The following is a 23,907-nucleotide window of genomic DNA, read 5'->3' on the forward strand; positions in this document are numbered from 1 at the left end:
GCAAAACTGGAGTTTGTAGCAAAACTGCAGATTATGTGGAATGACTTAATAGAGCTCCCTTCTGGCCCCAGACCGCATTGGGTTTTCCCTGTGTATTGGGTTTTAATAGGATTAATGATCTGGATATTTTTATGGTTGCTTTCTTTCATTTAGGATCAGGCTTTTGAAATTAGGATGCAAGAGAGAGTTTCAAGAGTCAAAATTTCCTGAAATTGCATTCCAAATGTTCTGTGTTCTGTTACATGCATCTCTGTGTGTGTGTAATTCCTAAGAAGCATGGGAACCGGCCCTCAGAGAAAGAGATCTTTCTGTGACGCGCGACTGCACGCAAGCAGGAGCCCTGCAGGGAGAGGCTCTGTCACGTACTGAACAGTGGAAACCCTGTCCTACCTGCCGGGAACCCCTCTTTGATTCTTCAGCTCCACACCCTCGGTCAGCTCCTTGTCCTGAGTTCGTCCGTATCAGGATCTGACCAGGAAGTTTGCTTCCCGGTTGTTCACTCTGACCCTGTCCTGCTGGAGCCTCTCGTCCCTTGGACTCCTTGGACTCCCCTTCTCCGCTCCGAGCCCTGTGGAGGGACTCTCTTCTCTCTAGCTTCTCTTGACCCAAACTTGGTGTTTGTCTCATTCCAGTGTTTTTCTTTAGGACTTCCTTTGCATAAAAACAGTCTGAAATTAAATTATGTACACTATCATTTTCACCAGAGGGCTGGCTAATTTAAAATTTGGGTGTGTTATCTTTTCTCTGCTGTGATTTCGAAGAATAGAGACAGTTTCAGAAATTGTCCTCAGCTTTTCTCTAGTTTGGGTGGCAGTTGACCCTTTCTTTCCTACCCCTTAGACGTGAGACGGTTCCTTATTGTTCTTACTTGGAAAGGCTGAAGGATATTAGACAATATCAACCGTTCATTGTGTCTCTGGCATGAATTAAGTGGACCAACCAGTATCCAAGAATATTTTTAACTTGGCTAACTGATTATTTTTTTACCCCCTACTATCTGGAAGTTGGACTTAACCTTTCTGATGTTAAAGATTGTTCAGAGACCAAATGGCCATGGCAGTTTTCCTTTGGGATGTCCCACTGTGAAATGGGGAGTCATACCTACCTCATAGGGTAGTGGTGAATTTTAAAGAAGTTAACTTTGGTAAAGTCTCTAGCACAGTGCTCGGCACATAGTAGGGTGTGTTAATTTCTTTCCCTTCCCTGCAGGCCATTCACCTGCTCTTCCCTCTACGATTTTCCATAACACAGTTTTTACTTGGAACCAGCCTTCTGCCAAGAGTCTCAGTTTGGTTGTGTCCTCCTACAACTACTATTTTTGGCTTGACTTCCCTCTCCAGCTCCCAGTGGTCCAGCCACACAGTCGCCTATTGTACCAGCTGGTTGATGTAAGTCTATCCATCCTCAGAGGAACCCAGTTACTTACCAGTAAGCTGTGTTTCTCTGAAAATGTAGCATCCTTGATAAACCAATATAGTTTTTTTTCCTTCTTTATTTACTATTGATGATGAATCATCTACAGTAACTTCCTCGTGTGACTCTTAAGTAGGAACTAGAATTGGAGAATTTTATATGTTGATGTGTAGGTCTCCTAGTGAGTTCCTGAGTCCAGGACACGTGACTGTGATCAGGTAAAATGCTTTGGAGACCCGTGAGGTCAAAATCCTTTTCAGTATTCTGAGTGATAGGAGACTTAATTATATAAACTATCAAGGATGATACATTTTCAAAGAAAAAAAGTTACTGGTAAGTAACTGGAATTTTTTGAGTAATTTTTCTGTTAAGTCAATAAATAAGAATTCCCAAACTTGTTTTACCAACAAATGCTTTTGCATTTGAATATTATTTCATAAATGAAAGGAATATGGTTATTAGTTAAGGTTAATAGTTAAGGCATGGGATCGGTTTCTAGAGATACTACCTAGTCATGAGGTGTGGGGATAGGCCTTCAGGTTTCTAAGTAGGTGCTCTCTCAGCTTTAAAGAGAAATTGGAGCGGGTCTTCCTAAGGCAACATGAGCAAATGCAGTCTGTTCATTCAGAAACATTTTTTGAGTGCCTACTCTTTTTTGAGACACTGTGCTGAGTATCGCTGTGAGACAGAGGTAAAACCACACTGTCTCAGCTGCCTTGGCTCCCAGAGAGCTTATTTCTGGTCCCTCGGTGACTGTAGGGCTCAGGATTGAGGTGACGGGTCACGGCATGACAGCGGCGTGGGGTCGGAGGTAGTACTTCCTGCTACAGCCTTTGCTATCTTTTGTGCTTCTTGAAGTCCTTTCTGTTCAGGGGGAGGAGTCAGCGGACCTCATCCAGTAGATTCAGAGCATTTTCTCCATTCTTAGAGCAAAGAGATGAGGCAAAGCCAGCGGCCCTCCTGTCTAGCAGTGGAGTTGAATATCCAGCTGTCTGACCTTAAGTATGACCTTGGGTTCAGACGCTAAGGTGGATAAATGAGAGTTGGAGAGGCAGCATGCTCTCCCTCACCTTAAAGGAGGCTGATCTTAGAGTTAAAAGTCGCAGTGTTAACTTACTTCCCCCAAGTGTAAAACAGAACCTCAAAACTCTAATTTTTTTTGGTAAGAAGTTAGTTACTTTGCACTTAAAATCACTAGACCGTGTATCATACTTGATGCAGTAATTCTAACCACTCCTTGCCCCGAGGTTCCCCAGTTAGGTGGGAGGAGGAGAGGCACCTTGGTAGTACCAGGACTGAGAGAAGGGCCTGGGCGAGGAGGTGCCCCTCCCGGGTGGCACCCAGCACACAGCGGTGCTTGGCCCTTCCCCCAGGAGCTGCTCCAGGGCAGGGGCCTCGCACAGCCAGGGAGCTCGGGGTGTCCTGCCTGGTTCGGTAACTTACCTTTTTGCCTAGACAAGTTACTGCGCTTCTCTGCACCCCAGTCTCCTCCTCTGTGAGGTGGTGATGCTAAAGGCTGAGGCGCGGGGTGGTTAAGATGTATAGAAAGCACTTAGCACAGTGCCTGCAACATAGTACGTGCTCAATAAATGTTAACTGCTAATATTATGGGATTATTGGACGGATGGATGAAGAATTGTATCAGAGGCCAAAGTGAGGAACAGGGAAAGACTGTGGCTCTGGAGTATTAGTGAACTGTTCCTACCTTCTCATTTACTTGAGCAGTGAGCTTTCTAGCATTATAGTCTTTATCTTTGCCCATTTGGAAAGCAAATTAACAGATTAATCGCTGTCACAGTTCTTTCTAACTACTCTGATCTTTAAACCTGCACTTCCACCAGGAAGGAACTATTGTGCTGCAGTGACTGTGACCCACCGTGCAACATTGTCCCCCTGGCCTGATGAGGTGCTGAGGGCCAGGTGCGGTCTGCGCGCCAGGGATTTCACTGTGGTTTCACCAAATCTAGCCCTGCTAGTTTTAAGACCTCGCAAATAAAAATTAAAACATTTAATAATTATGTGTGTGTATATATATGATTTTCTGTTTTGTTTTACTACTACTTCTTTTTACTCTATTTTCACTGATTGTAGATGATAAATAGATGTCCAAGGGTATTTTTGAGAAGGTTCTTGGAAGCCTGATAATTGGGTAATGGTGCTCCTTAAGAAAAGCTGGATTCCTAGACAGGATAGAAGGTGCTGTGGCTAGTGGGGCACAGATTTTTACCGTATTTCATAGAATCAGAGATGCAAAATTTTCAACATTTTAACATCTGACACTGGAATGCATCTTAGATTGCTGTGAGAAGAAAGCAGCATGTTACAGTTTAACTGGCAACATTATTTTTTGTTGTGATACAGAAAGTAATGGAATGTCATCGTAGGTTGGATGAAATACGGTATTCTGAGGGAGTCTGTGCACTTAAATGTTGCAGAGATACGGTATAGGTATATATATCGTGGCAGCGTGCGCAGTGGGGAAGAGCAGAGCCCCAGAGTCAGACTTTCTCTCCGGGTTTATTCTAGCCCCATCTAATTGACGTATGACCTTGGACCGGTTACTTCCCTTAGTTTTACTTGACTTTGCTCACCTGTAAAATGAGGGCTAAGAATTAGTCCCCATCTTACAGTATTGTGATGAGGGCAAAATTGATAAGACACGTAATGTGCTTAAAATAGTGCCTTGCACGTACAAAGTGCCTAATAATATTAGCTATTATTATTTTTATTAGTTTTGAGATTATACTTTTGCAGAATTGATAGGACTCTGTTTTGTGGTAGTTGAAATTCAGATCTGTTCTTACCCTTCATATTTGTTTTCTGTCTGGTAGTATCAGCAAAGGATGCTTGGGGTTTTTATTTTTTATTAATAAAGGGAAGAGAAAGATAAGAAAGGTGAACCTAAGAGTTTTCATATTCTTATTGAGATTTTTAAGAATCATATGTGGTGTATGTATTATTATTCCACGTGGTTGAAATGGAAAACTAGGCATCAAGCTAGGAAATTTATAGTAAAGCAAGGAGCAGCTGACCTGAGGCGAACAAATACAGTTTTTGATTCTGATCGATGTTGGTAAGTATGGGAAGGTTTGGAGGCTTTTGGAAGTTTGCAAAATCTGAAGCATTTTTCCACCCTAAGTAACAGAGTAAAAAGGAGAGAGGATCTTTCATGGTTATAGGAACTTTGTTGTCTTAGGTAAAGGAATTTACTTTTCAAAATGACTTAAGTAGGCAGTGTCCGTTTAGAATATGATGGTTATAACTTAAGGCTGTCTTTTTATTCTTATGAGTGAATTTTATTTTTTTCTGTTCTAGTGCTCAGTGACCAGTGACTTGGATTTTCCAACACAAATCATCCCCTTAAAGACTCTGAATGCGGTCGCATCAGTGCCCATAATGTATTCTTGGTCTCCCCTACAGCAGAATTTTATGGTATGTAAATCTTGTATCATCTGCTGATTTGATAATCGTTTATTTCAAATAAAACAATTTTCTTATTGAGGTGAATCAAGAATGACAATAGGTAATGAAAGTTATTGAAATGATAATACTTTTTTTTTTATTTTAATTTTTGAGCCACAGAGAGAGACAGTGTGAGCAGGGGAGGGGCCGAGAGAGAGGGAGACACAGAATCTGAAGCAGGTTCCAGGCTCTGAGCTGTCAGCACAGAGCCTGACGCGGGGCTCGAACCCACGAACTGTGAGATCATGGCCTGAGCTGAAGCCAGACGCTTAACCGACTGAGCCACCCAGGCGCCCCAATACTTTGTTTTTTTTTTTTTTTAATTGACAGATATATTGTAAGCCTTTATGGTGTTGCGGTTTTTCTAATCTTTTCTAGTTAAAATATTCTCCAAAGGAAAAGTGTTGAGCAGAAATGATACCTGGGGTTAAAAGCGTTTAAAAGGAGGAGCGTTATAGTTCTTCCCCTTGAAAGGGTCAGTCAGTATTCTCTGATTCCAGTCTGATGGTGAGGCGTTGGTAATTGGGAATTTTATATGGAGGACAGTTTTAGGCAGCGTGTTATAAAATGATAATGTACATTATGAAGTATTCCCAGGGCTTATAAAACATAAACCTACACATATTTCCACAGAGAACACTGGCCCAATAGCTTTTGTAATGAAATGCTGATATTTAATTCTTTATAGACGTGGGATGAAAGAGGATGGAACAAAAGAGAAATTCGAGTGTGAATTCTTGACTTACACTGTTAAATAAAAAATAATTTTATTATTTACTTGTTATATCAAGTAGTAAGGAAAAGTGTTGCTACAAGTCCTTGATAGGCCTACTTTAGGAGTTGTGTACTGGATTTTTAATTTTTTTGGTTAAATTTTTTTTTGACGTTTATTTTTGAGAGACAGAGCGTGAGCGGGGGAGGGGCAGAGAGAGAGGGAGCAGGCTCCAGATTTCAAGCTGTCAGCACAGAGCCCCATGCGTGGCTGGAACCCACCAACTGTGAGATCATGACTTGAGCTGAAGTTGGACACTTAACCTACTGAGCCACCTAGGCACCCCTAATTTTTTTGTTTTTAAAGTAGGCTCTATAGCCAAAGTGGAGCTTGAACTCACAACCCGGAGATCAAGAGTCCCATGCTCTAAAACTGAGCCGGCCAGGCACCCTTAGATTTTTTTTTAAATAGGTGTTTCTATGCTTTAGTAACTTAAGACAAACTTCAGATACTTTTCTATGATTGCTTAAACTTGTGTGTTTAAGGCTCTATGCAAAAACATTTAGTTTACGAATTCTAGGGATGCCTGGGTGGCTCAGTCATTCAAATGCCAGACTTCGGCTCAGGTCATGATCTCGGTTCATGGGTTCGAGCCTTGCATCCGACTCTGTGCTGACGGCTCGGAGCCTGGTGCCTGCTTCAGATTCTGTGTGTGTGTGTGTGTGTGTGTGTGTGTGTGTGTGTGTGTGTGTGTGTCTCTCTCTCTCTCTCTGCCCCTCCCCTGCTCACACTCTGTCTCTCTCTCTCAACAATAAACAAACATTTAAAAAATTAAAAAAAATTCCTGTTGCAAGAGCTGAAGGGAAATTTCAGATATTCATGGACTGAAATTGTAAAAGCCTGTAGTATTTACAGTCAGAATTATTTAGGATTATATATGGGCTTTGCTGGTTACTGACCAAGGCAAATTAAGCATCCTCTATGGTTGGGATATGTTTTGGGGAGCAAAGGTTATGTGGAATATAGTTGGGAAGACAGAATAGCAATTTGTTGCTTAATTTTGGCTTTTATCCAAAAATCCCCCTAACACTCCTAGTGTAAATGGGATGATTGAAGGGTGGACTCTTGAGTTATCTGTAAGTTTGGATATGGATAGATCAGTACATAAAAATCTAAATTTTAATTTTTTGTTCCCTGTGGACTTTCTCAATTTCTCCTTTCCCTGTTTGTCTAGGATTCTTTTGTCTTTCTGAACTTTGCAGTTGTCCTAATTTTGTTACCTGGGGATTGTTTTTCCTGCCTGCTGCTACTTGACTGTCCCGAGTGTCTGGTGGCCTTTTCCTCGTGCCTCTTCCCTGTCGGTCGTGGTCCCAGGCTGCGGCACACCCTCCCGGCCCTCAGTGGGCCCGCTCTGTTGATCGGAACTGTCATTCTAACTTTCTGTTTTTAACCAGTATCCCCCTGTTTGAAAGCCTTCTTAAGACAGTTCTGTCCTAGTTTCTTTAAATATGGACTTTAGAACCTTCTAGTCTTTATAATTACTGTCTTTTTATTCTTTATTGAAAATTCTCTTCCTCCCACTTGTCTGCTTCCAGTCCCTGGTGTTCTGGAGCTCTCCCTGCTCTCTGAACTTTTCTTGGAACGATTCCTTGCTACGTTAGCACGTTCTCCGCCCCCCGCCCCCCTATTGTCTTCCAAACCTTCATAGAAATTCCTCTGTCATCTTGATTAGCATTATCAATTTTGATAGATCTTGTTCATCTCTGTATTGAAATATTTTATAAAATTGTAGAATGTTCTTATTTTACATATAAGAGTAAACCTTTTGGCATAAACTTTTTATGATACTCTATTTTGTATCCCTAGATTTTTATTATATTGAAGGTCTCTGAATAACTAGATCATCAAGTGAAGTTTGGAAATCCTTACTTGTTTTACTTCGTATGGTTATTTATAAGTGGCTTTGCTAAACCATGTTTCAACGATTCTAAGACACTGGCTATGCCTTGAAATTGATGGGTCATACATAGCATAATATGCAACACTTTTTCCTTTCTCGAGGTACATAAAATAATGGTCAGTTTTAATGATTGAGGACATGTTAGATTAGGTAAATAGAGTATTTTCTCTGAAGTTTTTCCCACTGTCAACAGTTTGTTTTCTCAGATAATGCTTATTGGTGGTAGGGTCTTTAATTTTTTTTATAGCTTTAGTTTGTTGTCTATTAGTTTTGATCTGGAGAACTGGGTAAAAACATTTACTTTAAAAATTGTATTTTACATGACATCGATTCTTAATTTTATTTTTAAAGTTTACTTTGAGAGTGAGAGCATGAGCACAAGCAGGGGAGGGGCAGAGAGAGGGAGAGAGAGAAAGCACGTGAGTCCCAAGCAGGCTCCGGGCCATCAGTGTGGAGCCCGATATGGGGCTCGAACCCACAGACTGTGAGATCTTGACCTGAGCTGAGGTCATAGGACATGTAACCTGCTGAGCCATCCAGGTGCCCTTACATGGATTTAAAAAATAGGATAAGCCTACTTTTAAAGTATGTTTTTATTTGTAGGTGGAAGATGAAACGGTCTTACACAACATTCCTTACATGGGGGACGAGGTCCTAGACCAGGATGGGACGTTCATTGAGGAGCTGATAAAAAATTACGATGGAAAAGTCCATGGGGATAGAGGTGAGCCATGTCTTTATTCTCTTGGAAAAAGGGGCCAAAGAATTGACAGATTTTGAATTTTTAAGCATAGGTATGAAAAAGATTTTAAAAAATATTGTAAGTAAGTTTATTGCTAGATTGGCCTGGGCTTACAAGCCTAAAAATTTTAATGTTTTCACTACTTTTAAATTGAAGAACCATTTTTGCTACTTGAAAATGATGCATAGTTGGTTATATCATGAATTATAATATCAGTGACATGTAAATAGAATAGAATAGTTTGAGTGTATGTAGATTTTAAGATTGCTTCACAGTAGAATTAGGACTGGAGTTCTGCTTATGTGACACCTGGGCTCCAGAAGGCCCTATGCTCCGATAGATCCGCTCCCCGCCCCCCCCGGCCCCCCCCCCCCTTATTAGCAGCCGCAGTTCCTGCATTTCTGTCACTGCAACCACGGCTTCCGTGTTTCGTGCCCAGGGGACGCCATCTGGCAAGAGGGTAGCATGTGTAACATCATCATGGGCCCTTCTCTTCTAGGGACAGTGATGGCTGGTCAGATGCGTCGTTGGGAGGAGGCTGAGGCCACAGTTCCTTTCTAGAAAATTAGGTTATAGTAGCAGGCACTGGAGACTGGAGACCGGTTGGGGGATGAGTAAAGAGAAAATGACTGATGTTGAAGATAAATTCTTCCTAACTTTGCCTCAGGCCAGTCTTGAAGGTGGCTCCCTCCTCATTTTAACTCCAGTGCTGATTAAGAGGCTCTGGCTGTTTCTTCCACATTAGAAAAGGCCCACGTAAACTCGCCGTGACCACTCGCCTCTGTATTTCTGATACTTGACTTGATGAATTTCAGAATGTGGGTTTATAAACGATGAAATCTTTGTGGAGTTGGTGAATGCTCTGGGTCAGTACAGTGACGACGACGACGACGATGGAGATGATCCTGATGAAAGAGAAGAAAAACAGAAAGATCTGGAGGAGAACAGAGATGGTATGTCTCTTTATTAGGTTTGTATGCATCCCTGACAGCATCTTAGAGGATTATTTGTAATGTTTCATCCTGTACTTGAGGGTCTTTATTTCCTTTGGCTAACAAAAGAACATACTGTTTTGGGGATTTTGCTGGGTAATCATGTCATTCTCGTGCTAATATATTGATCACTGACTGCGTACAAGCAGTGTGCCAGTCACTCCGTGTGCACCAGCCGTGGCTGTCCTCATCACATGTATTTTATCGTTGAAGAGACAGGCTTAGTGCAGTTAAGTAACTTATTTACGATCACACTCTCGGAGAAGGAAACAGAACCCAGAACCCTGGGCCGGCCACCCCTCCGAGTGGCCTGAGCGCCCGTGCTTTTAACCCCTACACTAGTAACGGCTTAGCGGACAGAGAGCAGCGGCTCCAGAGTCCACGGCAGGGGAGCCCCGGCCGGGCTGGTTGTTAGACGGCATAGAAGAACGTGGGGGGAAACTGCAGTTTCAAAGAAGCAAAATGTTTTTGTAACAGGCAGCGGTCACGTAATTCATCTCCTTGATCTTACAAAGAAGAGTCAGACCAGGCAGGGTCACACGCCCAGTCAGTAGCGGAGCTGGGATTAGCACCCGGGGCTTCTCCCTCCCAGTGTGCCTAAAAGTTTCCATATTTGATTTTAAGTTTTTTGTTTGTCTGGCCTACCGGCACTCCGTGGAGACCTGTAACATGTCAGAAGTAAGAGACACAGAGTTGATAATTTTCGTAGAAAATTAGCTTTGTTAGATGCAGTTGTGTGGAGGAAATGAAAGATTGAAAGACTTGCATTCTTTCATCTTCTTCCCCTTTCTTATTTCCTGATACAGATAAAGAAAGCCGCCCGCCTCGGAAATTTCCTTCTGATAAAATTTTCGAAGCCATTTCCTCAATGTTTCCGGATAAGGGCACAGCAGAAGAACTAAAGGAAAAGTAAGATTTGCTCTTTTGAGGCAGTCTGGCCGCGTGTGGTCTGTAGCCCAGCATTTTGGTTCATCGGCGCGAGAGCTCCCGGAGCCCCTGCGCTCCCTGCGTTCCCGGCGCCGCGACGAGGTGCTGTCCTGCGCGGCCTTGGCTGTGGGTCCCACACGCAGGCGCGCGCACGAGGGGACTCTTCTGGGTACTTGTGCACTGTAGTTGATGTTTATTTTAATTAATATGGAAACATTTTTCGTGATCTGAATCCCATCCCAGAACTTGATTCTTTTTTTTTTTTTTAAGTTTATTTATTTTGAGAGAGAGCACAGCTGGGGAGGGGCAGAGAGAACAGACAGAATCCCAAGCAGGCTCCGTGCCATAGCATGGAGCCCAAGGCGGGGCTCGAACCCACCAACTGTAAGATTGTGAGCTGAGCCAAGATCAAGAGTTGGACGCTTAACTGACTGAGCCGTCCAGGTGCCCTGTGAACTTGATTCTTGAGATACTGTGCAGAATACTTAATCGGCCCTTCATCTAAATAAAGAGGGTTTTGGATTAGACCTTTCCTTGCGTGTGGCTTAGGCACGATGGCCAGACATCGCAAAGGCTACACGGGGCCTTCCGGAGACTGTGTTTTCAGAGAAGGGGTTGCGGGTGCCCTCACCTCCCTCTCCCGTGGTCGCCGGCAGGTACAAGGAACTGACGGAGCAGCAGCTCCCGGGCGCGCTTCCCCCGGAGTGCACCCCGAACATCGACGGGCCGAACGCCAAGTCCGTGCAGAGGGAGCAGAGCCTGCACTCCTTCCACACGCTCTTCTGCAGGCGCTGCTTTAAGTACGACTGCTTCCTGCACCGTAAGTGCGGCCGCCTTCCTGGCGTGTGTCATGGGTCCCGTGGTCCGGCGCCAGGGAGTGGGGTCCTTGATCACAACTGGAATTGATCGTTTGCCCGGCGGTCAAGACGGGGAGCTGTGCTAGGATCAGAGGGTCGGTGTTTTGTGATTTTTGCTCAAGGATTGCTCTGGAGTCTTGAGGTTGGATCGCCCGGCCCGGCTCCCGCTGTGGAGTGTGGGCCGTGGTGTGCCCATGAGGACCCACCTCGCTCCTGAGTGTCGGGCAGCGATGGCCGAACCGGCCCGTGCCCCTGAGCAGCACTGCTGGATTGCTGAACGCGTTCTGTTGAATAAGAAATGGCCTAAAATGATGCTTGTAGGTATTCTTGTTGATTTAGTGTTTGTCTTTTTTTTTTTTTTTTTTTTTTTTTTTTGGGTCCTCTGAATAAGTTTCTTTTAAAAATATCTGTAGTTGACGGCGCATGGGTGGCTCTGTCGGTTAAGCATCTGACCTGTGCTCAGGTCATGATCCCACGATTTGTGAATTCGAACCTCTGCGTCGGCTCTTTGGTCAGCGCAAGGCCTGCTTTGGACCCTCTGCCCACCCCCCTCTGCCCCTCCATTGCTTGTTCTCTCTCTATCTTTCTCTCTCTCCAATGATTTTTAAATTTTTAAAGAAATGTATATTTAATGTTTTATCTTTTGAGCATAAGTAGGGGAGGGGCAGAAAGGGATGGAGAGAGAGAGAGAAGATCTGAAGCACGCTCTGCGCGGACAGGCTGACAACAGTGAGGCCAACTGGAGCTCAGACTCCCAAACCTTGAGATCACGACCTGAGGTGAAGTCAGTGTGCAACCGACTGAGATACCCAGGTGCCCCTCATCTTTTTATTTTTTAAAGATTTATTAATATTATTATTTAGAGAGAAAGAGGATAGGGACAGGGGAGAGGGGGAGAGAGAATCTCAAGCAGGCTCCACCTGGGGTCATGACCTGTGCTAATATCTAGAGTCAGATGCTCAGCCCACTGAGCCACCCAGGCGCCCCAAAGATTTTATTTTTTAAGCTTGAACTCATGATCCTGAGAGCAAGAGTTGCGCCCTCTACTGACTGAACCAAGCCCCTACACACAGTTTATAAAGTTCTGTCCAGTTCTCCCGAAGAACAGTGTGAACTGCATCCAGGGGTCCCCCTCACAGAAGAGTGGAGGGGCAGCTCTGTGATGGGGAAATGGTCCCTCCATGTAGGCGTAGCTTTCTCGTACCTTCTGTGTGCAAATGGATCAGGAAGTAGGATGCTGCTTCTGAACATGATTACTGGAGTTACTTTGTCGTGATCTTCAGATCTGAGTTACTGTGACGAACTTTGGATGTGATAAGTCCCTCTGTCATGCTGGGGACATTTGGGCCTTAAGTTTTTGTCTCTGTGATAGAATGATACCGTGTCACAAGCTGTTGTGAAGATTAATTTTATTATCATGCGTAAAATATTTCAAACAGAACCTGGCTTGTTTTTAGTTACTATTTTTCAACAGCTCATCATGCGTTTGGTGCCCATTTTGGAAACGTACTAAAAGGTACCCAGTGAAGTCTCCTGCCGCCCGTGCCCCCACGCATGGGGTTTGTACCTCACTCCTTAAACCGCTACTGTCCCGTCTCTTTTCTCTTTCTGTAGTATCTTTTGGCAAAATGCAAAGACGTTCTTTTTCCCGATTGTCAGTGAGGCTTCTCCCCATGTTGAGTTCGTGGTGTAGACTGCCTGTCTGGAGAGCCACGGAGCCTTCTGTCCCAGGAGGCAGTGCAACTCAGCAGTTGGGTCCTGTCTCGCCTTCCGCCACCGTGACAGCTCTGTGGTGAATGACCTTGGCTGTGCCCGCACGGCGTTGGCACAGGTGCAGGTTAACGTGGCCCCCGCGTTTCCGCCTCCCTCTTTTGCATTTAACTCTTTGATCCTTTGGAAGTGAGTGATTCTGATAGAGTTTTGGATCCACTTCTCCCCACCTCCAAGGCTGCCTCGTTGTTTCCATGGCATTTACTAGAAAGTTCTCCTGGTGTGCCACCCTCCTTGCCTGTACCATGTGTGCTTAGGTCTTTTTCACTGTGTTCTCTTCCAGGAGGCTTTATTCAGAGATCTCTGCCCATTCCCTCTGGCTCTTTAATGTAAATTTTAGAATCCGTTTGTCTAATTACAAAAAAAAGTCTAGGTAGTATGTTTATTGGAACTCCATTAAATTTATAAATTACCTAAGGGGAAATCAGCATTTTAAAATGAGGATTAAGTGTAACCTATGATCAAGTTTCCTTTTGTGTCCTTTAATAACCTCGAATTTTCTTCATGTAGCTCCTGTACGTTCTTTTGTAAGATGAGTTTTAGGTTAATGGGTTGTTACTGGGCTTTTTCTCTTTAAATGTTACGTGTTTTATACCTTGATGTCTTACTGAATTGTCCTTGTTTATGAGTTTCTCAGTGGATTCTTTTGTGAGTTTTCTAGCTCTGGAGGTAGACTGCAGTTACTGAGATTTTGTCTTTATGACTTTAATTTCTATCCTGGTCTAATTACATTGGTTTACATCTTCGGTATGGCGTTAAATACGATTGGTACTAGCAGATGCATTTTCTGTTGCTTCTGGATCAGTTTTGAAAATTACCTGTTTCACCCAAGTTTTGATATTTATTTGTATACAGTTGATCTAAGTGTTCCAGTGATTCTTTTTTCTCATTTTTCTTGATGCACTTAAGTGGTATCTATTTTAAGCATTTGTTTTCTGTATTTTTCCCTCAGAATCAGCTACTGTATTAGTTTTACTGTTTTTCTCTTTATGAGTCTGGTTTTTGGATTGTTTTCGTTCTTCCCTCTTTTTTGGATGTACGTGGTTGACACACAGTGTGTTGTCTCTACAGCACTGTTCCAGCCTCTCTTAGGTTCTGATGTTTGGTAGTATTCTTATTCAGGAATTTAAAGGCATTTTTAGGTTTTCTTTTTAACTCATTGTTTAAGGGAGAATTTTTAAACTTCTGTGTAGAAGGGTCTTTTTGGATGTTGTCTATTTTAATCGTTTCTGGGCTGTAGTCTTATTGCTCCCAGGCTTCACTGGGTGTGTAGATGTCGGGGTGGCTACCCTTCTGGTCTGTGAGGAAGAGGTTTTGGCGGTTAGGGGGGATTTGCAGCTCACCTGAGCCAGAGCTGAGTATGTCTGACCGTGGGTCTTTTTTATTAGAAGGACTTAGATAATCAAAGAACCTTGAAGGATGCATGGTTTTTGGTTTGGGAACAAATCCCACTTTGTAGGCCATGATCCATTTTGTAAATTGGAAATGGGTTGTTCTGCAAGTAATTTTCTTTCGTGCTTGCTTTTTTAAAAAGTTTGTTTATTTTTGAGGGAGTGTGTGAGCGGGGGTCGGGGGGGGCAGAGAGGGAGGGAGAGAATTATGGGGCTCAGTCCCACGAACCATGAGATAGTGACCTGAGCTGAAGAGTTGGACACTTAACTGACTGAGCCTCCCAGGCGCCCCAATATAATTTTTTTATAAACGTTTCAGTCTAAAATTGGCTGCCTCGTCTGTCTTTGACGCTTGTTAGAGGAACTAGGGTCCACTCCTGAACTGACTGTGGTGGTATATACAGGTGACGTTTCTGATGCGAGGGAAGGCAGGCAGACTGGGATATTCTCTGGGCTTAAACAGGATCAGAGGTAGAGCCCTGGAATGCGTGGTTTGTCAGGTTTTCTATTCTCTGAGTGGCTTACAGAGGAATCATTTTAAGCATAATTTTCTGTATTTTTTTTTTTTGCCAGTTTTGATATTATATAAAAGTCTGGTCTTTTTGGAATATGTATTAATGCTAAATGTAGAGCTTTTAACATCTTAATGGCTAGAGTTTCAGAAAGTGTTCCAAAGTTTGTAGTTGAGGGTTGACTTTATTATTTCTAGTATTTCAGATGTGTCATTAAAATTCAGATATACAGAGTTCATATTTGCCATGTAATTAACAGAGTGACTTACCCTCCCTACATCTTGATTTTCCTCATCTGTAAATGGGGGTGAGGATCCTGACGCCTGGGGGGTTTTCTTGTGTGCAGACGAGCTGAGTACTTGGGCAGAGTTAACACATAACCCCGACGCTGTGTACTGCTCTGCCTTCATTTATCTTGTCATTATCATCACATGACAGCGAGCGGAAGCGTGCTGGAGAAGGTAGGAGAAGGTACGCAGTGGGGCGGGGCGGGGCAGCTTGCGGGGGCGGGACTCGGCACTCGGCACCCCTGCCGCCCGCTGACCCGCCGCGCGGGTTGTTCTCTAGTCCCGGCTCCTGATCTGTAAAATCACCGCCGTAATCCTCGGGTTCCCCAGTTCTGTGTGTGCGGTGGTGTGTGGAGGGCCGCTCGGTGGGGTCGGCCGGTTTACTCCACCACCGGTGCAGGGGAGCCGGAACTGGGCGTTGTGGCGGCCTTTTTACCTTTGCTTGACAACCTTTACATGAGAGTTTTCAAGATTTTTTTAGGTTGCTCAAAAAAAAACCCAAAACACAAAATCAAAAAGCCCTTAACATTTCTTGTTCTCTCCTTTTTGTCAGGTTTTAGAAAAAGTACCCTGCTTGAATTTTCTTTAAATTCTTTTTAATGTTTTTTATTTATTTTTGAGAGACAGAGAGAGTGCGAGCAGGGGAGGGTCAGAGAGAGAGGGAGATACAGAATCTGAATCAGGCTCCAAGCTCTGAGCTAGCTGTCAGCACAGAGCCTGATGCGGGGCTCGAACCCACGAACCGTGAGATCATGACCTGAGCCGGAGCCGGACGCTCAACTGACTGAGCCACCCAGGCACCCCTTAAAGTTTCTTTTAATACTTTTCCTGATCAGGTTATTTTATATAATCTTTTTCCCTCATACTATATTTAGCTTGAAATATATTTTAATAACTTAATTGAAATATTAGTACTTTAAGATGCCTATGTGAAAATATGAAGTACTCTGAAAATTTAAAAGAGTCCAGACATTTCTAGAAGGGGGAGTTCTTTGTGTACTTAGTTTTCTTAAACAATTGGGAGATTGAAATCCTGCTGAGGGAAGTCTAACAATGAGAATATTTCTCTTTCTTGAGCTAAATGCAATGTGGAATTAACAACGGTACCGTAAGCGATTATGAATGCACCTTTGGGGGACAGTGTGTGAGTTTTTCCCGTAGAGCCAGGGGGGTGGCTTGTGGGGTCTGTCACTCTGCTCTGGGGCCGCCATGGCCGCTGTCCTCACTTGTGCACGGGCGTCCTATTTCCCACGGACTCGGGTGAAATCAGGAACATCGTCTTTAAACAGAGGAGACATCCAGACTAAAAATGAGTTTTACCAAAAATACATCCGTATGTGCTGCTGACTCTGGCTAAGGGTGATCTTGGTTTTTGGATTGATGCAGTTGCTTGCTGCTGATGTAACCTTAACCTTCTGTAGGCTCCAACTTCGGATCTTAGGGGTCCTCACCTATTCAAAAATGGAACCCAGAGCTAAATTAGTCATGGTTTCAGTCTCTCATTCCAGGGAAATGGAGCTCACTTACTTGAAACAGAATTTGAGCCTTGAATTTCTACTTCAAAGACATCACTTTGTCTTTTTTTTCCTTGTTTCCCTCATCAGTCAGTTCATCTTTTTCATTTAAGTTCTGTGGATAGAAGTATGACTTTCTACAGATGTTTTAAATAGTTTGTTTCATGAATATGTCATTTGTTTTTATCCAAGTTAGACCATTTTTGTGTTGTGTGATTCTGAAAAGGGCATTTGTAGCATTCACCTTGGTAGCTGGAAGCAGGCTTTCTCGAGGGTTTTCCCACCTTCTCACTGCTGTGCATTCATGCTGGATTTGTTGGCCAGTGTACTGTACTTCGAATCTTGTTGTTATAAGCACGTTATTTGGGGATCTTAAGTTTGAAACACTTTTGTTTGTAGAATCTGTTTTGTGTGACCATGTAGTTCCTATAGAAGCCATGTCGAGGATCTTGAATTGTGTCTGATCCAAAGAAAGGAAGAGGGGCACCTGGGTGGCTCAGTCGGTTAAGCCTCCGACTTCAGCTCAGGTCAGATCTCACGTTCATGGGTTCGAGCCCCGCGTCGGGCTCTGTGCTGACTGCTAGCTCAGAGCCTGGAGCCTGCTTCCGGTTCTGTGTCTCCTTCTCTCTCTGCCCCTCCCCCTCTCATGCTCTGTCTCTCTCTGTATCAAAAATAAATAAAACATTAAAAAAAAATTAAAAAAAAAAAGTCAATTTAAAAAAAAAACAAAGACAGGAAGAGTTTCAGTAATCTGAGGTATCCTCTTTTTTATTAAAAAAAGTTTATTTTGAGAGGGCCGAAGGGCAGAGAGAATCTGACGCAGGCTCCCTGCTGTCATGCAGAGTCCAGTGCGGGGCATAATCCCACACAATGAAATCATTTTCCGAAGCTGAAACGGAGTCAGTTAACTGAGCCACCCAGGTGTCTTGTCCTCTTTATTTATATTGTTTGTTTATTAAAAAGATTTTTAAATTTTTTTTTTGAGTAGAGGAGGACAGAGAGAGGGAGACAGAGTCTGAAGCAGCTGAGCTGTCTCTGAATCTCTGAGTTGTCAGCACAGAGCCTGACTTGGGTCTCGAACCCACAAACTGTGAGATCACGACCTGAGCGGAAATCAGGTGCTTAACCGACTGAGCCGCCCAGGCGCCCCCTTCTTGTCTTCTTTATTTTTAAAAACTAGTTTTTAAACAAGTGCTGTCCCATTCTTGTCCCATTTGACAAGCGGATTGCTGACCTTTATTTAGAAATCAAGAAATTGTAGATGCCAGAAATCTTTGGTAAAAGTAGGAAATGTGATTTCATTGTAGAGGGTATATATTTGTTGTTTAATTAAAGACTCAAATGTTCGTGTCAGAGTTAAGAGTGTATGTGCATCAGTTTTACCTGCACAGAGAAAAGGAGGGAATCCCTAATCATTCCAGAATTTACGGTTTCCTCCTTGGTTACGGGTTGGAGGGGAGGAGCGGTGGTTTCCAGGGGAGAGCTGAGGAGAACACACGGAGGTGACTCGGGAAGAGCCTGAAGGAAAGTTCTGTAATGGAAGCCAGGCATTGGCAAGGTTGAAATGTACGAGTTGACGGTTTCTACTAAACTGGAAATGACAAGTGAATGTAGTTATATTTGGATATTTTCTGTTTATTTTGCAGCTTTTCACGCAACACCCAACACTTACAAGAGGAAGAACACAGAAACAGCTCTGGACAACAAGCCTTGTGGACCACAGTGTTACCAGCACTTGGTAAGCCTGCGGGCTGCCCGCTCTGGAGGCCAGTTGCGGAATCTCAGCGACAGCCGGGGCTGAGGTCTGGGGCGCCAGCTCGGACCCTCCTGCTCCCGCACCTCGGCCACGCGGTGGGCAGGCCCTCTGTCCCCTGCCGCTTCTTTCTTCGCAGTCACCTACTGCACGTTCTAGTCCTTCGGGAACCGTGTACTATTCTTGGGCTCTCTGTGTTGGGCTCTTCAGCAACCTGGTGAGGTTCTTAGGATCAGGGACTCTTACATCTGCCGGAGTTCATGAGCGTGAGGACAGGCAGCCTCTTCAGCCCCAGAGCTCGGTGATTGTCCGGGGTAGTTCCCGAGCCTGCCTCAGGGTTCTAGACCCAGGGCGGCTGCAGTGAGGTGACAGGTCCCACGGAATTTCTGTTTTAATGATGGAGAAAAGGGTAAGGGCTTAGGATGATAGGAGGTAGAAAACTTGCTTTTTATGGGCACGATCTTTTTTTTTAACCCTTTCCCCTCTTTGAACCATGCCATTCCTACCTAGGAAGTAATTGGGTCTGTAGTGCCTGTTGGAGTTTGGACAGGAGAGTCAGAGGATGGCACCTGCAGAGAGCATCCTAGTTTAAGCAGTTCGGTATGTGTAGAATGAAGTGTAAATCTGTTGGCTGCTCTCAAATTTCTCACTTTTGCTGCCACTGTAACGTGGGATCCTGGAGCCCATTTGTAGAATGTTCTGTGCCGGGTGGGGTTTTCCTGGGCTCATCGGAGGTGTTTCTGTGGTCTCTCTGTAATCCACGATCGTCCTGTTGTCACATACCTGCTGGAGCTAGGTGATCGGACTTGCTAATGCCAGATGCCCGCTTTCACAGTTTTGGGGGGCCATGCAACCCTCCCAGGAAAAGGGGGATGTTCTTTTTAATAGTAGGGCTGGACACGATGAAGCCCAGCATGCCTATGTGATTTTTGTTCTCCTGGTGTTTCTGAGATCTCCCCAGAGAGCGGCACCAGAAGAAACCCTGCAGTGGGAAAGTCTGGGTCTAGATGCATGTGAGGTGTGTGATTCTTCTCCTGAATGTCCATGTTTCAAGAGACTGACCTGTTTTTTATATTTGTTATAATCCGTTCATAGAATACAGCTCACAAATTCACACAGAATTGTCTTGCCTGATTTTGCACCGTGTAGCAGAGAGAGAACCTAGATCGATCTTTCAGAAATTTTCAAACTATCAAAAGCAGGCAGAAAGCCAGGATGTGCAAATGATTATTGGTAAAAGTGGGTATCGTGATAATTTATCGACTGATTTGCTTTGTGCAAGTCATTTTTCTCATTCAACACGAGTTGGAGAAGTTTACCTTGCTGTCTGCGTCTTTCCCTCCGTAGGAGGGAGCGAAGGAGTTCGCTGCCGCCCTCACAGCCGAGCGCATCAAGACCCCGCCGAAGCGGCCCGGGGGCCGCAGGAGAGGAAGGCTCCCCAACAACAGCAGCAGGCCCAGCACCCCCACCATCAACGTGCTGGAGTCCAAGGACACAGACAGCGACCGGGAAGCGGGGACGGAGACGGGCGGGGAGAACAACGATAAAGAGGAAGAGGAGAAGAAAGATGAGACCTCCAGTTCCTCGGGTCAGAAGCGGGTGTGGGCGGGGAGCTGGTCAGGGCCCATGCGCATGCGCAGCGGGTCAGTTGTCAGCCCAACGGGGAGTCTACGACCCGGGAGGCCGTCAGGGCTTGGGGCTGGGTTCTGCCGCCTCTCCCCGGGCCCGGGGAGGGGCCGGGCCGCGTGTGGTCACGTTCCGTGTTGCTTTTCTTCCTCATTCGGTTTAATGCCATCGATTTTCGTGCGAGGTTTCGGTTTGAGCCCACTGGAACTGCCGGCTGGTATTTTACTGCTGGGATTTCAGTTGTCCTTTCAGCCCTGTGACTTACCCCATGGGTGACGGCAGTAGATCCCTCGCTTTCATTTTATTTTTTTTGAGTAAGCTCTATGCCCATGGTGGGCATGTGAACCCGTGACCCCGAGGTCCAGTCCCAGGCTCTGTCGACCAGCCCGCCAGGTGCCGCCCCTGGCTTGCATCTAGAAGGTTGTTTTGAAGGGAACCCGGCCTTATGCTCCCTGGGAGGCTTAGGGACTGTTTCCAGCCTTCCTCTCAAGGTGATTCACTCCCTGCTTTTTTCTTAGGCACAATCCTGAGTTTTACTTCTTTCTTCCTCCCTCTCTCCCTTCCTGGTTTATTTTGAGAGGCAGGGGGAGGGAGGGAAGAGAATCCTAAGCAAGCTCCATGCTGTGAGTGCAGAGCCTGATGTGAGGATGGATCCCACGAACTGTGAGATCCTGACCTGAGAGATCAGGAGTGGGACACTGAACCCACCGAGCCACCTAGGTGCTCCCAATTGTCATTTTTTGACCAATGGGTATTTTTGGTTTTCTAGAAGCCAATTCTCGGTGTCAAACGCCAATAAAGATGAAGCCAAACATCGAGCCTCCTGAGAACGTGGAGTGGAGCGGTGCTGAGGCCTCCATGTTCCGGGTGCTCATCGGCACGTATTATGACAACTTCTGTGCCATTGCTAGGCTCATCGGGACCAAAACTTGTAGACAGGTAAGCCTATCTGGTAAAGCCCTGCTCGGGAACTTCAGAGGGGAAACACGTTGTCCCTGTCCAAACGGAACATTCCTGGGTAATCTTAAGCTCCTGTCCATCTCCCGAGAAGTAGATTTTTCTTTTGTTTACTGAGAGGGAACGGACAGAAATGGAGTCTTCCGATTTTAGAGGTCTCAGGTCAGGGATCTAAAGAGTCAGGAAGACTGTAGGTGAGCCTTGCGACTCTCAGCCAGCATCCGTGTGGCTTTCCACTCTTTCCCAGTGCCTGGCAGTGCGGTGGCAGAGGCAGGAGGCTTTTGGGAGCGGGGAGCACCCACGGGTTTGCCTAAACACAGGGTCCTCACGGCCCCCACGGCTCCCTGCTCTGCCTCTTGCCAGGTGTATGAGTTCCGTGTCAAAGAATCGAGCATCATAGCTCCGGTGCCGGCCGAGGATGTCGATACCCCTCCAAGGAAGAAGAAGAGGAAACACCGGTAAGTTGGCACGTGGCCCGTCTGGCAGGTCCCCTGGACGCTGCTTTGCTCTGTGACAGAAGCTGCAGTCTTATCAGCCTAGGCGCTCGCTGGTATTTTTCCTCCTGGGAATATGGGAGTCGGCAGTGGATTCGGTGTGTTAGGAGAACCTAACGGTAGCTTCTGTAGTGATGGCTCCCTCAGCAGTTGGGCACTTACTCCAGGATGTGTCCTTGGGCCCGAGTGCTGGGCGGGGGGGTGCTGGCCTGGCTTCTCTAAGTGTGTGCTGACACTTTCTGTTGAGAAAAAAAAATTTTTTTAATGTTTATTTTTGGGAGAGCATGTGGAGCAGGGGAGGGGCACAGAGAGAGGGAGACACAGAATCCACGAAGCAGCTCCAGGCTCTGAGCTGTCAGCACAGAGCCTGATGCGGGGGCTTGATCCGATGAACTGTGAGATCATGACATTTAACCACCTGAGCCACCCAGGGTCCCCATGTCCCTTTCTGCTCTTAATAGACACCTTGCATTAAGCCTCTGTGAAGGTCACCTTTCACAAAGGGTTGCCTGGAAGGGAGTGTTTACGGGTAGACTTAAGTTTATATATCTAGAGAGAGACACACACAGAGCAAGTGGGGAAGGAGCAGAGAGAGAGAATCCCACCTGGGCTTCACGTTGTCAGTGCCAGCCTGACACGGGGCTGGAGCTCATAACCTGAGCCCAAACCAGGAACTGGACGATGGAGCTACCCGGGTGCCCGAGGCCAGCTTGATTCGTGGGGCCTGACGCCGTGCACGCCCTGGCCCGTTTTCTTCCCGCTCCCCACGTTCTTGAGAGACACGACTGAGTATAAAGGATGACTACACTTGGGAAGTTGTGTACATGCTTCTGTTCCTTTTCTGTAAGAAAGGCGGGGTCTGCTCGATTTAGAACTTGAAGAACATAGAAGTTCTTTTCAAAGGAATTTAGGCTTTAGTTTCTTAAATTCTGAGCACACGGCTCAATGGATTATTAACGATGCCTGAAATCAGAGAAACTGTACTATTTTAGGTTCATTCACATCCAAATGAACCCCACCACATGTGCCTTGCTGCACAAAGACGTGGCTGGCTTCAGACCTGACTGGGGGGAGGGGGAGGGCCATGGAGGGGGGCAGTCTCTTTTCTCATGGTTCCAGCTGATCCTTGAACAACACAAGTCTGAACGGCCTGGGTTCATATAACTGTGGGGGGGTGGGGGTAGGGAGAAGTACAGTCCTGTAAATAATGTTTTATGATTTTCTCAACACACTTGTCTGTAGCCTTATTGTTGGAACACCGTACACGTATGGTACATACACCTGCACTAGTACACGTACTAACCGACTATTGTAAGGCTCGGTGTTCCCAGGCTACAGTAGGTCCGTTTTGAGGGGAGTCAGAAGGTAGACGCAGAGTTTGACGGTGCGGGAGGTCTGCACCCCTAACCGCATGTTGTTCCACGGTCAGCCGTCCTTGGGTTCGTGGCCCACCCTGACCCGTAGAAGTGGCTTCTGTAGGATCCATGCGGTGACTGCTCCCGGCTTCACAAAGACGACCTTGATTTTCTGTGTTTTGCAGGTTGTGGGCTGCACACTGCAGAAAGATACAGCTGAAAAAGGGTTAGCATCTTTCCACTCAACTTATAATTAACTTAAAAATGTCTCCTCGTTTGCTTCAGAACAGTAACTGCATTAGTGTTGGGGATGTTCTGATATAATTGACTTCTGCACATTAAACCCATTTCGATGTAGGATGTCTGTTGATTAACTTCCAGTCAGTCTTGTGCTGCAGGGAGAGCTGGTTGGGTGGAGGGGACGAGCCGTCCGTGAAAGGACTCTGGGATCGGGAAGGGGGTGGGGGACAGTGCCCTGGACTGCCTCAGCCCGTGGGGGGTGGAGGTACCGTCTCCCATCGCTTTGTAAACAGAGACGGGTCGTGTGGGAAATGCAGTGAGGAACGCTCGCTGCTCCTCCGTGTAGCCCGGGAGACAGGTCCTCGTTCGCGTGTCCGACCCCGTCACACCCGGGTGAGCTGCGTGCTTGCTCTCTCTGTGCAGATGGCTCCTCGAACCACGTTTACAACTATCAGCCCTGTGACCATCCCCGGCAGCCTTGTGACAGCTCGTGCCCTTGCGTGATAGCACAGAATTTTTGTGAGAAGTTTTGTCAGTGTAGCTCAGAGTGTAAGTACTTGTTTTGCTTTCATGAACTGCACAGGGATTTCATTCTTCGGTTGCGCTGCTGACTGGGAGCCCAGGTCAGTGAAACTGGGCAGGTCGTGCTGTGGTCTCCTCTCCAGGACACCCCCTTACCCTGCGAGGATTCACGGCCCCGTAACGGGCGCCGTGCTTGCCGCCAGCCGTGTCCATGGGCAGGCGAGGCAGAATCGGATTTTGTAAAGGAGCTTTTCTTGGATCGTCACATGACGTCACAGTTAGGTTGCATGGGGCATACAGGGCATCCAGATGGCTGTCCAGAGGCTCTGGTTGCCCGAACCCGTGGGGGTTAGAAGGCGGCAGAAGGGTCCTGACTATGTTATGTCGTGAAAGCGCACAGGCGGCGCGGACACGGGTCATG

General features: G+C 45.8%; 1 protein-coding gene across 6 annotated transcripts in view; it reads left to right on the forward strand.

Annotated features, from left to right (window-relative positions):
- EZH2 (enhancer of zeste 2 polycomb repressive complex 2 subunit) overlaps positions 1-23,907 on the forward strand; it is a 40,327-nt gene that overhangs the window by 10,228 nt on the left and 6,192 nt on the right. For 2 of the 6 annotated variants that reach the window (XM_029921948.1, XM_029921955.1), the window contains exons 3-14: positions 1,210-1,388; positions 4,729-4,845; positions 8,151-8,271; positions 9,105-9,242; positions 10,088-10,190; positions 10,865-11,028; positions 18,186-18,277; positions 19,640-19,880; positions 20,688-20,857; positions 21,239-21,333; positions 22,910-22,950; positions 23,388-23,513. In XM_029921948.1, the coding sequence (XP_029777808.1) occupies positions 1,210-1,388; positions 4,729-4,845; positions 8,151-8,271; positions 9,105-9,242; positions 10,088-10,190; positions 10,865-11,028; positions 18,186-18,277; positions 19,640-19,880; positions 20,688-20,857; positions 21,239-21,333; positions 22,910-22,950; positions 23,388-23,513 (1,587 nt within the window). The remainder of the gene's footprint in view (positions 1-1,209; positions 1,389-4,728; positions 4,846-8,150; positions 8,272-9,104; positions 9,243-10,087; positions 10,191-10,864; positions 11,029-18,185; positions 18,278-19,639; positions 19,881-20,687; positions 20,858-21,238; positions 21,334-22,909; positions 22,951-23,387; positions 23,514-23,907) is intronic. The other 4 variants (XM_029921962.1, XM_029921969.1, XM_029921931.1 and 1 more) reach the window with 2 other exon arrangements.

This window comes from Suricata suricatta, chromosome 2, assembly GCF_006229205.1.
Source record: "Suricata suricatta isolate VVHF042 chromosome 2, meerkat_22Aug2017_6uvM2_HiC, whole genome shotgun sequence".
Lineage (NCBI taxonomy): Eukaryota > Metazoa > Chordata > Mammalia > Carnivora > Herpestidae > Suricata > Suricata suricatta.